This window comes from Schistocerca gregaria, chromosome X (genome assembly GCF_023897955.1).
Source record: "Schistocerca gregaria isolate iqSchGreg1 chromosome X, iqSchGreg1.2, whole genome shotgun sequence".
NCBI lineage: Eukaryota > Metazoa > Arthropoda > Insecta > Orthoptera > Acrididae > Schistocerca > Schistocerca gregaria.
Genome location: NC_064931.1, coordinates 806,396,703 through 806,411,275, shown reverse-complemented (window position 1 = coordinate 806,411,275; position 14,573 = coordinate 806,396,703). Strand labels below are relative to the sequence as shown.

General features: G+C 41.3%; 1 protein-coding gene across 4 annotated transcripts in view; it reads right to left on the bottom strand.

The window, feature by feature from the left end:
* The window catches only part of LOC126298014 (carnitine O-palmitoyltransferase 2, mitochondrial), a 156,186-nt gene that overhangs the window by 18,548 nt on the left and 123,065 nt on the right, over positions 1-14,573 (bottom strand). For all 4 annotated transcript variants that reach the window (XM_049989336.1, XM_049989334.1, XM_049989337.1 and 1 more), the window contains exon 11: positions 5,923-6,034. In XM_049989336.1, the coding sequence (XP_049845293.1) occupies positions 5,923-6,034 (112 nt within the window). The remainder of the gene's footprint in view (positions 1-5,922; positions 6,035-14,573) is intronic.

Sequence of the window (14,573 nt, the reverse complement as noted above, 5' to 3'; positions counted from 1 at the left end):
TAGTGGCAGAAGTAAAGCTGTGAGTACCGGACGTGAGTCGTGCTTTGGTAGCTCAGTTGGTAGAGCACTTGCCCGCGAAAGGCAAAGGTCCCGAGTTCGAGTCTCGGTCGGGCACACAGTTTTAATCTGCCAGGAAGTTTCATATCAGCGCACACTCCGCTGCAGAGTGAAAATCTCATTCTGGTATTCACGACATGGTTTGACAAAGTAACGAGATGGTGAACTGCAGAATGGTGCGCTTGAAGTCCACATTGTGCAGTGGTTAATAAACTGTGAGACTCTGGCCACATACCCGCCAGGCATGAATCATATATTCCATCATGAAGCAAGCAAAGTTGGTGAGGGAAATAGGGCAGTAGCTAGAAGGAAGGTGTTTGCCCTTTGCTGAGGTATGGGTATGACAGTGGCTTCATCCCAGCATCTGGGAAACTTGCCATCACTTAGATGCAATTGTACATATGAAGGAGAAAGGGCTTGCATGAGAAAGATGTAGCAACAAATGAATGTGAACATAATCTGGTCCTGGTGTGGAATTTTAACATTTCAGGCTTATGGTTTCCGCCCCTGCATTACGTGTTACTAGATCAATACTCTTTTATCTCCAGCTATAATTAAATTCAATTACTTTTCGATAATACGAAAAAGGCTTTTACAAGAATAATAGCAATACCAAACAATAGTAGTTGCAATACCCTTTGTACCATAAACAATCAAAATCAGATTCTGAAAATTAACATATGGAAAAGTTTAGATAAAATAATAATGTATTTCATTCTCATCCTCTGTAAATCGTAGGAATTGAATCTCGAGCCTAATTAACAAAATATAGATAATTGATTGTTTAGCATTGTTAGAATGTTATTTCTGCAATTTCAATATTAATGTGATTTGTATGTGTTTAGACGATGTCTTGAACTTGTTCTAGCAAAGTAGGGAATATTATAGAGTGTTTGATAATATTGTTAAACTATTTCATATTATAAATTATGTTTTGCATTATTATAACCAGTAGTACATTGTAGGAAGAGTATAAATACCCTGCCTCGAGTATTGTTAGGGCAGATAAATGTTGGACCCACTAGAGGACAGATCTGTGCATACAGTTTAGATAAGTTCTTGGTGCATGTTTCAGGTTTGGATTTATAATAGAGCAACTCGTGTGTTGGACATGGCCTAAAACAGCATATTAGAACAGTGCAGTGATGGAGTGTTAAACAGTTTGATTTAATATCACAAGAGGCTGAATGATACAACTTTATGTTCACACTTTGTTGAGTATCAGTGTTAAACAATGCAACAGACTTTACACATGCATTTCTATCAAATTACTGCACCTGGACTATTTAATATCGCCAGTGTAGTATGTGCTAACATCGGTTAGCTGTAGTAGTAACAACGAGGCTTATTACACCGAAGATTGATCATGAGCTCACGATACAGGTTTTGAAACGAATAAATCTACATACTTACTTTACTTCAGTTGTGGCCTACATCAATGTAGTGAAATCCATTTTGGTATCCTGTAGTTATTGAACAAGCATATTTATTTTAGCTCATGCATGCTGTCGTCGAGGGACACCGAGGGCAAGATATTCAAATGTATTTAAACTATTTTTAACTACTCACTAACTGGTAGGACGTTACAAAGGGAGAGCAAGATCTGTCTCCCGCATAGTAAAGATGGCACTGTAGCTCGTGATTCTGAGAGGAGAAGGATATCACCTGAGAATCCTCCATGCGTTTCTAGTGGAGGAAACCAGGGTGATCTACGCAAAATAGCAGCCCAAGGTATTGGAGATAGCAGTGGGACCTATGATGACATCATTTGCTAGGGTCATGCTGGTAATCGGGTTTACACATAAGTGGGATAGGAGTCAGCAAACAGATAGCACACGGGAAATGGTTGCTCAAGTATGTGTCAGAGAGAACAGACCACTCGAGACTACAGGCAAACTGGGCAGTGGAGAACAAGAAATCCAAATGGGAGCAGATGGGCGTGGAGTCTGAAAGGAATATGAGAGCTCCAATGTTAAGGCAGATGAGATTGAATTGATTGAGATGGTCAGCCAAGAGGGCACTTCGCCGACAGAGGGCACTTCTCTGACAGGTTCTGGAAGAGCTCCAAAGGGGTCGGTGAGGTTACAGTAACCAAGCAGCAAAAAGGGGTGAGGGAGTTTGCCAATAGGCTGGAGGAAGTCTGCCCTAGTGACACCAAATGACAGAGGGATTTAAACTGTACAAAGAAAAAATGTGAAGCGAGGAAGTAAAATGTGGACTGCAACAGCTTTCAGCCAGGTGTTCAGTGAGATGGTTTGACTATGAACTTTATCCCAGATCAGCAGCATAACTCCCCCATAAGATGGAATCCATCCTCAGGGGAGAAGGTCAAAGTGGACTGGAAAGAAATGCTAGAGGTCAAAGCGGTTGTGAAAACACAATTTTATTTCCTGGAGGCAGAAAATAAGTGGACACTGTGATTCCAAGATCAGCTCCTTGTTGAAGCTAATGCCACAAATGTGCTAGCCTTCGAAGATTCACTGCTGCAGGGTGCAGAGGCTGTGGGATCCTGCACTGTGAGATTTACAGAGGCATCGGCATTCTCACTGGGTCAGCCTGTAGATTCCAGGGTTTCTAAATGATTTGTGGTGCACACTAGTGAAACAGAGGTGGGCTGGGTGATGGTATCATGTGGCAACACCACTGAAGAGGATCTCTGAGTCGGCGAAGGAGAAGATTGTTTGCCGTTGTTTGATTTCTTGGAGCCTTTGCGGTTGCCAGATGGAGACTCAAGATGCTCGTTGGCTGGATGGACTTAAAAAGCCTTTGCAGGAGTATTTCTTTTGTCCCTTCCGGGCTGCTGGTTCTGTATCAGGTGATTTCACCACCAGAGGAGATGATGCGGCTTTTTGCACAGCTGGAGGAGGTAAAACACAGGGCTTTCGAGTAGCAAACAATTTGTGAGTGACGGGGTAAGGCACTTTTTCTTTCACCCAGATATACTGGATAGCTGGCTCATCGACATAAACTGGACATTCTCAGGATGAGTCTGCATGGTCACCATTGCAATTGATACAGCAGGAAGGAGGAGGCAGGCAATTGCCCTCGTGAGCATCCCTACTGCAAGGACCACATTTGCCTGGTTTCAGCAGGACACTCAAGTGTGGTTTTAATGTTGACACTGGTAGCAGTGCATCAACTTTGGAATGTATGGTCACACTATCATGTCTTCACAGCCTGCTTTGATCTTTGGCGGAAGCACAGCTCTATCAAATGTGAGAAAAAGAGTGTGTGTAGGTGCTAACATTGAATCAACCTTTTTCATGACCTGATGGACTGCACTGACACCCTGATCTGAGAGGTAAGTTTATATTTCTCCCTCGATCAGCCTAGTGTAAATAACACCATGTTAAGAATTCGGCATTCAATGGGTCTCAACATGAACAGGGTAGTCATGGAGGAGTGAAGCTGTAAGAAGCTGTTTGGCTTGAGAATAACAATTTGTCTCCAAAACCAAAGTGCCATTGCGTAAATGAGAGCAGGATTTCACAAGGCCAGCAATTGAAGTCAACATCTTTCTGAATTATAGACAGATTAAACATTTAACCATAGCAAAGGACTGGCTTCCTTCAGTATGTGATACCATGAGGAACCGAGGTGCAGCTGGTTAAGCCTTGGAATCATTAGTCTTATTCTGTTTACATTTAGCAGATGTAGACTGAGATGGTGATTAGCTCATTGCAAGAAAATCTCCCATGATTGTCACTGCCTCCGATGCAGCGCTCCTTCCAGCCATAACTCTTACTGACCAATGGGAATATGAACAATACACTAATTTTACAGGAATAGAAACACAGTTATTGCCTGATCCGTTGTTTGCTTTTCAACACCACAGTTTATGTAGACTATTACAATATTAAGAGGTCTGCTCATGCAAAGTCATGTTCCTACATCTGGTACCTTTTTGTGATAGTGAACACATGGATACGTGGCTTATGTAATGCCAATATACAAAATAACAGAAAGAAGCAGCATTATACACACACGGCACATTTTGTAACATCAAGAAGTGGAGACCCTTCACACTATTTCACATGAGAATCCAGGAAACATTGTTTCACTTCAGTTAAACTCTACATCCAACCATTTTCACACTAACCATTCAAAAGAGATTACATGAATTTTGCTGTTGTTTCTGAGAAACAAACTGACTCACAATCAAAACATTTACCGTGTTAACTTTCAATTTAATACCAAAAATATTTTTCCCTAACATAATATTTTAATATACTATTGCTATAAAAACATCTGAATCAAAAAATAATGGCCTGCTTTCATGTTTCACGATTAGTTTGAAGTGAATCTGATGATATACTTTTCTTATATGAGCACTTAAAAAAAAAAAAAAAAAAAAAAAAAAAAAAAAAAAAAAAAAAAAACTTTCTGTACTACTTCAATCAAGGTACACTAAAAAGAGGCTAACTTATAACTTGAAAAACAAGGCAACGTGGTTTCATGGAGAGCCAGGACAAACAAATAAATAAATATTCAATTGGTTGATAAGCTCAAACAAACTGTGAAAAGTGAAAATAATACTTCTGATATGTGAGGCAGAAGAATAATTAGATCAACAACTTTATAAAAGAAGTAAAACATAAAATGTGAAAGCACAAATGGATGAGCAACTGGTTAAATAAGTCAAGAAATCACTGTATATGGAAAAGCAAGACAGAAGCAAGAAAATATTTGAATCTGCAAGAAACATTAAACATTACAGAAAATGAGAAAGTTCCAGAATTCAAATTAGAAATAGCTGGTAACATGAATAACTTAGAAACAGATATCCTCCGAGTAGCGAAGCACCTTAAATCACTTAATAAAGGCAAGTCTTCTGATCCAGATTGTATGCCAATCAGATTCCTTTCAGGGTATGTTGATACAACATCTCCATACTCAGCAATTATAAAGGAAATAAGAGTTATCTACTGAATTAAAGGAATCTATCACTCACATCAAGTTGTGGTATGATTTTGGAACACAAACTGTTCAAATACGATGAATTACCTCAAAGAAAACGATCAATTGATAAACAGTCAGCATGGATTCATAATACATAGTTCTTGTGAAATACAACTAGCTCTTTATTCACATGAATTAATTAGTGGTATCAATGGGGGATCTCTAACTGATTCCATATTTCTAGATTTCTAGAAGGTTTTTGACACTGTTCCCCACAAGCAATTTCCAATCAAATCATGTCGCTGTGAAGTATCATTTCATCTGTGCGATTGAATTCGTGATTTCCTGTCAGAAAGGTCACAGTTCGTAGTAACTGATGAAATGTCAGAGTAAAACAGAAGCGATATCTGGCATTTCCCAAGGAAGTGTTATAGCCCCCTGTTATTCCTAATTTATAAAAACAATATGGGGACAATATGAGCAGCCCTCTTAGAGTGTTTGCAGATGATGCTGTGAAAATATATCTAAATGGCGCAAAAAGTGGCAACTGACTAAGTAATGAAAAGTGTGTAGTCACTGACATCAGTACAGAAAGGAATCTGCTAAATTTCAGTTACATGATAAATCATAAAAATCTATAGGCTGTCAATTCAACAAAATGCTTAGGGATTACAATTACAAATAATTTAAATTGGAACGATCACATAGATAATGTGGTGAAAGCTAAACACAGACTAGGATTTATTTGCAGAACACTTGGGAGATGTAACATGTTTAGTAAACAGATTGCCTACATTACTTACCCCTACCCCAAAAACATTCTGCACTAAATATGAAATAGTGCACTTAGACAAGGTTTCCTCAATTCAAAGTCAGTATTACTGGTTCAAATAAGTAATAGTATTTGTTGTTACAGCATAACTTTCTGTAACTCCCCTCTCTTAAAACATACAAACAAGTACTTACCCATAGCTGCTTCTCTTGTAAGTTTCCCATGTACTTCGGAACATTTTTCGATAAGTGACCTCAGTTCAGAATTATTTGGCCTCTGTTGATTGTTAATAGCCTCACAGAATGCCTGAAAACAATCATATGATTTATAAGTTACTGTAAACGACAAATTCAAGAATTTTTAAAGTTGGAGAACCAAAAGGCAATTTACCAGCCTGTTGTAACCGCAGAAAAGCCAAGTCTAAATGCAGTTGTTCTCAGACGATACACCAGAAATCATACGGGGAGATAGAGTTAACAGGGTACGCCAGGCGTGTCAGAGGGGTCACAAAAGATAACGACGCAGCCAGATAGCCGAGGCGGCGGTCCAAGCGGCCAGGCAGCTGCGTGTGATAAGCAAGGAAGCAGACTCAGCTATTAAGATAAAAAGGGCGCTCTGGGCAGGTCCCTTAATAAGCAATAACTTACAGTATCAACACTCTTGGCTAGAGGGAGAAGTCTGGGAGTGGAGAGAGAAAGAAAGAGGGCCCTAGGTGGGGACCGCACTACGTCATGAGGAGCCAATGAAGGGCTCAGGACGCAGTGCGTGACCATATAGGGAGAGGCCCCTCTACCCCTCCACCCAGCTTCTGAAGAAAAGTACTGAAGTTAATACTAAAACAATCCCTAATAAGGAAAAGTTGCACTCGACGCTACGTCATGCCAAGCGCTGGCGGGGTCGAAGGGGAAGAGCTAACAAAACTCGGAGGCACGCCGCTCCGGGGAGCTCTCTCTCTCTCGGGTTTAGGCAGCGACGGTAGTCAGCGTGAGTAGCAGCCGACTTGGGCTGAGGGCGGGCTGCAGGCAGACAGTTGGAGATAGTCGCCGATGAGCGTTTAGGCAGCGACCGCGGGACTCTGACGTAGGGTGCTAGTGTGGGCAGCAAAGTGCTGGAAAGTTCTATCAGGCAGCCAGAACGGTGGAAGTCAGTCACCGTCTCTGTAATGGGCTTGGCTATTCTGTAGGTACAATCACTACGCAGTTAGGGTGATCTGTATTCTTTATGAATAAATTAGAACTTTTATAACATCCATACGAGTTTACTTCTACCAACATCCTAGCCTTGTACCTTCACACCAGGGAATTTAACATCTTAGCCAGATCAAAAGTCTCCCTCTCAATTAGGTGAACCGGCTAATTCCCGTTTACGAACCGTGTCGCTCAATCCCTCGCAAAACCCACGCTTGGGACGCGACATAAATAAAAGTTTTGGTGCCAGGTGTGGGGTACCACAAAGGCATATAGGCAAAAAGGAGATAGGAGCCAGTAGATTTTGCTACAGCGACTGTGGCAATTAGCAGGAAGTTGTGGCGACTCGCAACTTTCAGCATTAGTAGCCCCACTACGACAGAGTCCAGAGAAGTAGTCCTCGCGGGTGCAGGGCAACGCAGGATAGCGGCAGCACGACGCGGAGCGACGAGGCACAGAGGTGCCTAAGCAGCCAGCGTTCGAGACCGGGGGTCCGGGCCGAGCAGCGGCAGCAGCCGTAGCAGCGGCAGCCGAGGCGAGCGACGGGGTCGGCACAGCCCAGCAGAGCGGCGGCTGACGCATCGCGGCAGCGCGGAACAGCGCGGGCATAGAGAGCACAGAGACAGCGCGGCACAACGCGGGACAACGCGGATCAGCGGAACAGACGGCGCACCACAAGAGAAGCGGTACATATAAAATTATATTAAGAATTTTGTATCTTGTATTGTAAAGTGCTAACATAGTTAAGTTGGTAAGATGGCCCAAACTAACGAAGTTCCGTCATCCTCCAGTAGCGGTAAGATATCAGTGAAAGAAGCCTTGTGTATAGTTCCAAAAGTGTTCGAAGGAAATAAGAGAGATCTTAGGGAGTTTATTGAAAATGTAGACGCTGCATTTGAACTTGTGAAACCGGAGGAACACGAAACGTTACTGAAGTTTGTTAAAGCCAAAATAACCGGAGAGGCCAGATCGAGGCTGCAAGTAAGGGAACGCACGGGGACATGGCAGGAAGTAAAACATGTTCTAGAGGAAAATTATGCGAGTAAGCGTACCATTGACTACTACGCGTGCAAGATATTTCAATCGAGACAGGGACAAGTAGAGCCAATTGCGACATGGGCAAGCCGAATAGATGAAATGCAAAGGGATTTCAGGGAAGCAGTAAGCAGAGTTACGGCTAGGGAGAACTTAAAGGGCGCAATAGAACTGGTTGATTCACTAGGAAGAGCATGCTTTATACAAGGGTTAAGCAATGATAGAATACAGACGATAGTAAGAAGTAGAGGCGATGAAATCACGCTAGCAGCGGCCGTGGAACTAGCATTGCAAGAAGAAAGTGCAATACTGTCAATGAAAGAGCGGGGACTAGCCCCAAGAGTAACTTTCAACCGGGGAAAGGAAACGGTGAAGAATACCAGAGATATTAGAGATTTGAAATGTTTCAATTGTGGATTGAGAGGGCACATGGCAAGCAAGTGTAGAAAGAATAGGCCAGAGGGAAGAGTACGGATAATGACGGGCAAAGAGTTTACGAATTTTTGTTACGGGTGCGACAAGCCAGGACATACAGACACGGAATGCCGGGTAAGATTAAGAAAAATTCAGCCGACAGATACAAGAGACTTTAGAGGAAATCATAGGGAAGCTGATGGAGGGTTACGAGAGTGGAGGTGCCCACAATGTAATCTACCAGGGAACTGTGGAGTTCCGTGTACGAGGGTAAAAGACGTTGCTTGTTTCAAGTGTAAGCGGCTGGGACATTACGCGAAAGATTGTCACGCAGGGCCCTGGCACGCATGGAGAAAAGGCAGGGTGCCAGTATCGAGCAAAACCGGTAAAGTGGTGCAGGGAAACTAAGAGGCGGCAAGGCCGCACAGTCGGGCCTTGTTGCGATAGGTAAACCCTCAGTTAGGGTAATCGACTGTGCAACAGAAAATGACGTTTTGGTTTTATACTGCATAGAATTAAAAAGATATTTGAAGTTGCTAATAGACACTGGAGCACAGTTGTGTCTGCTCAAGAGAACGAGTATTCCGATAAATAGTACACTTGCAATTAATGAAGCGGAAAGGCTTCGGCTAAAAGGTGTAACCAGTGAGGCCGTCAGCACAATAGGTACGGTACAGGTACACTTAAGTGTGGACGGTTCTGAGCAAGTAGGGCAAAAATTTCACGTGTACGGGAGAGGATTAGATATTCCGTACAACGGACTGATAGGCAGAAATTTCTTGACAGAGCATAGAGTTAAGTTAGACTATGCAGGTAAAATAGTGAGACTAAAAGGGCGAGATATACCCTTAGTAGTAGAGGAAGAGCCAAAGGGACATGAGAACGAACAAGATTCAGAAGTAGGCGGGGAAATAGGGCCCCGAGAGGAAAAAATAATGTTATTAAAGGTGGAAGGAAATGTAAAAAGGGGAATCGAAAAGGAAATGATTATTCCTAGGCAGGAGATTGCACAAGGGGTACATGTACCTGAAGCGTTAGTAAAAGTGCGAAATGGGAAATGCATAGTAAGTGCAGTAAACTTGTCAGAAGACAGAGTGCAGTTAGGAAACGTCAGGTTAATGACGGAAGAATTAGAAAAAGTAGGGAAAATACGCGAAGTAAAATGTTGTACTAATGTCATAGGAAAGACAGAAAGTCGTACTAGTGTGTTGCGAAGGCAATTAAGAATGGATCATTTGAACACTGAAGAGAAAAGCGCTCTAGCAGAGGTTTGCGCGGAATACGGAGATGTATTTCATCTACCAGGGGACAACCTGTCCTATACTTCCGCAGTGAAGCACAGAATACCGATTGCACCGGAACACGCGGGAAAGGTAGTAAACACTAGACCGTACAGGATCCCGGAAGCGCAAAAGGAAGTGCTAAGGGAGCAAATAGAGCAGATGCTAAGAGATGACATAATTGTCGAGAGTAAGAGCGCTTGGAACGCACCGTTACTGTTAGTTCCAAAGAAGCTAGACGCTAGTGGCAAACAGAAATGGAGAATCGTAGTGGACTACAGACGATTAAATGATATCACTGTAGGCGATGCATTTCCACTACCGAATATCTCCGAGATACTGGATCAGTTAGGGCAAGCTAAGTACTTCTCGACGCTTGACCTCGCAAGCGGGTACCATCAAATATTGACGGACGAGAAGGACAGAGAGAAAACGGCATTTAGCTCAAACTATCAGCATTACGAATACAAACGAATGCCGATGGGACTGAAGGGAGCCCCAGGATGTTTTCAGAGACTGATGAATACAGTCTTGGCAGGTTTACAAGGAGTGAAATGCTTTGTATATCTAGACGACATAGTATGCTATGGGAAAAACCTGCAGGAGCATAACGAAAAGCTCCGGGAAATATTTGACAGGTTGCGAGAGCACAATTTGAAGCTGCAACCAGACAAGTGTGAATTCCTGAGGAAGGAAGTAATCTTCCTAGGTCATTGCATCCCTGACAAAGGAATATCACCAGATATGGCGAAGGTGGAGAAGGTGAAGTTCTTCCCACAGCCAAAGACAACTAAGGAATTAAAAGGGTTTCTCGGATTGATAGGTTACTACCGCCGTTTCATTGCTAACTTCAGCAAGATTGCGAAACCTCTCCATGAGCTCTTAAAAAAGGGAGTGGAGTACCGATGGAGCGAATGTCAGAACAATGCGTTCGAAGAACTAAAAGAGAAATTAATAAACCCTCCGTTACTTCAGTACCCTGACTTTACGAAACCGTTCATCATTACAACGGATGCGAGTAACGCAGCCTTGGGTGCAGTGTTATCGCAAGGTAAGAAGATTGGCGAAGACTTGCCCATCGCATATGCATCCAGAGCATTGAACAAAGCCGAACTAAATTATAGCACAACGGAAAAAGAGTTGTTGGCTATAGTTTACGCAGTAAAACAGTTCAGACCATATGTATATGGCAGAAAGTTCACTGTAGTGACAGACCATAAGCCACTAACGTGGATATTTAGTGTCAAAGATCCGAGTTCGAGACTCCTGAAGTGGAGACTGAAACTCGAGGAGTATGATTATGAAGTAATATACAAGCCAGGAAAGTTAAATAGTAATGCGGATGCGCTGAGTAGAATAAGGCATGAAGGGAAGGAAGAGATAGATGCGAAGCAGAAGGTGGAGACAGAGATCTCGGCAGCAAAAGCAAATGGGGAAGAAAGTTCCGTAAACGTGCGGCAAGCACAAGTGTCGAGTGAAATAGAACAGGAAACGGATAGTGGTGAGGAAATTAGTCCCGAAGAAAAAGAAAATATACTAAAGGAAATGCATGACAATCCCTTGGGAGGTCACCAAGGAATGCACAGGACACTCGAAAGAATTAAAGCATACAAGCAGTGGCACGGAATGAAGCGTGACATTGAAAATTACATTAGGAAATGCCCATCGTGTCAAAAGAATAAAAACACGCAAATGAAAACTAGGATGCCCTTAGAAATTACAGACACAGCAGAAACAGTATTCGGAAAGTGTGCGATGGATATAGTGGGTCCACTAGATGTATCTAATACAGGAAAAAGGTACATGTTAACATTCCAAGACGATCTGAGTAAATTTACCTTAGCAATCCCAATTGACAAACAAGATGCCGAAACAGTAGCTGAGGCATTTGTGGAAAACGTAGTATTAAGGTATGGAATTCCATCAGTATTATTAACAGATCAAGGGTCTAACTTTCTGAGTGTTGTATTTAAAAGTGTATGTAAATTGTTGAAGGTAAAGCGTATAAATACTACAGCGTACCACCCTGAATCAAATGGTGCACTAGAAAGAAGTCATAGAACTATTGTAGAGTATCTCAGACACTTTGTAACAGGAGATCAAAGTTCTTGGGACAAATGGGTACCGTATGCAATTTTTGTGTTCAACACTACACCACACAGCAGCACAGGATACACACCATTTGAATTACTATACGGAAGAAAGGTTAACATACCAGGAGTACTGCAGCAAGAAACACAGCAGGTAAGTTACAATTATGAAATGTATGTAAATAAACTAAGAGCGAGAATGCAGGAAGCCCACAGAGTGGCCAGAAACTCGATTATAAGAAGTAAGAAAATCAGTAAGGAACAGTATGACATGAAACAAAATCCAAAAAACTTCAAGGTAGGAGATAAAGTATTACTGCACGATGAGTCGGTGAGATGGGGTAGATCTCGGAAATTAGATTCACAATGGAGAGGTCCATTTGAAGTAGTAAAAGTGGAAGGTCCTAACGTAGTAATAAAAGTTAAAAGAAATAAGGAAACAAAAGTACATGCCAACAGGCTGAAACAATTATTTTAAATTTCAGGTATGGCACTCAAGTGGCAGGTCGTGAAATTCGTCATAGTGATAACAGCATACTACATCACTGCATCAGAGCATGCAACAAATGAGAACCAAGTGACGCCATTTCCGAGTTCATCAGGACTATATTACGATAATAGAGGACAGGTAGAAATATACAGTACCACATGGAGAATAGTCACATACGTAAATCTAGATATAATAACAGAAAGGTTTCAGAATGCAGAGAGGTATGGTAGGGCAGCGGTACAAAGGTGCCGAGAAACACTAACACAATTAAATGTAGGATTAATAGAATGCAGGGTACTAGACCAACAAGTAACCCATCATGTGGAAAAAATCACAGGATTGCAACTTTTAGTACAGCAGCTAACGAAACACGAGACCAGAAGAAAGAGAGGAGTATTCAACTTCGTCGGGCAGGTAAGTAAAATAGTGTTCGGGATGTTGGACGAAGCAGATGCAGCATACTATAAGGAAAGAATAGACGCTATGGAGAAAAACTCAGAAGGGTTGTTGAGGCTAACAAAGGAACAGGTGGCAGTGGTAAGAGCCACATTGGCGGGAGTAAACAGGACGGTATATACACTAGAGTCAAATGAGCACGTTCTGAAGACAGGTATGCAAAGACTAGAATGATTCACGAAGGAATACGTGAAGGAAACCGATATAGGGTTTAAACGTGTAGCGTCCTTCGCCACAGTAACAGAGCGAGTATTACAACTGTCGGCAGTGTTTGGTCAGATCGAAGAGGAATACGAACAAATGATAAATGCCATCGTAAATGCTCAGAAGGGAATACTACAGCCTCATATAATTAATCCAGTCCAAATTGTAAAATACCTAAGTTTAATACGGGAAGAACTAAAAGATGTAAAGTTTCCTGTTCCTCTTACGGAGTCCTCAGGTTATCTATTGTTAAGAATAACTGATTTAGATGTTTTCATCTCGGGTAGCATACTAGGATATGTAATTAATATTCCATTAATAAATAATAACAATTTCAATTTGTATAGAGTACTCCCACTACCAAAAGAAATTCCAAACATGAAAGGTAAATATGTGTACATACAGCCAGAGGAAGAATTCTTACTAATAGATGAATCCAAAAGGCAGTACGCGAAACTTTCTGCGGAGGAACTAAAATGCAAGGAGCTAAGTAAAAATAGGAGACTGTGCAAACAAGCATTCGCCTTGCTGTCAACATTCGACCACAAAGAGTGCGAAGCCAAATTGTTGCAACCGGTAAGAGAAATTCCGGAAGATTGTGTGCGAAAAATAGTCGCACTGAATCAGAGCCTTTGGACTCATCTAAACAGTAACGAATGGCTATATGTAGCACTGAAGGAAGAAGGCTTAACAGTATTGTGTGGAAGGGAACCACCAAAGGACCTAGTAATAAAAGGGGTAGGAAAAATTAGTTTTTACAGTAAATGTGAGGGGTATGGCACTAGAGTGTTCATACAAACAGATAGAGTGATTCAGAGTAATGTGACGAAGAAAGACATAGTTCCGCAGATCAATCTAGAATTCGATTGTTGCGTGGTAAACAAGGAAAAAAGGAATGTCTCAACGTTAGCATTAGATTTGCCATTGGACCAGGTAATAACACAGTTAGACGACTTGAAAGTCGCAGGAAAAAGACTGGATGATGTCCAGAAGATGGTAGAGAGACAAGAGGAGGAAATGAAGTACTCCAGGTACTTCACACATTACTCCATAACTACGTATGTAGCCATATCAATAGTTATTCTAATCATAATAACATGCTGTTGTAAAAACTGTAAATGTTGTAAAGACTGTTTTAAAAGTATATGGAAATATTTTGAAGACAGTGATTGTTGTGGAAAAGTATGTATAAGAAATACCATAGTGAACCAATACCCAGAGACTAGTTCAGCTAGAAGACACAGTAATAAAGAAACTGAAGAGATAGTAATTTATGAAAGATGTGGAAAAGACCAAGGTGATACGGTCGCTTTCAGAAACAGACGTTAAATAACTGTATTTGAAATGTGTAATTGAAATGTAACTGTATTTGAAATATGTAATTGAAATGTAACTGTATTTGAGATGTGTAATTGAAATGTAACTGTATTTGAAATGTAATTCTAATTGAAATGTGAATGTATGTATCAATGAAAGTGTCTTTTGATTTTAATGCAAATGCTTTTGACATAACTGAATGTTAGGCATGTATAATGTAATTGTATTATTGTGTGTTTAATGAATTTGACTTTACTAAATGAAAATGAAAAATATAACATATCAGATGCTAATGTAATAAACAAATCTGTAAAGCATGTAATGGAAAAAAAAGAGTCACAATTGACGCTACTCTGAGGAGTAACGCCAATT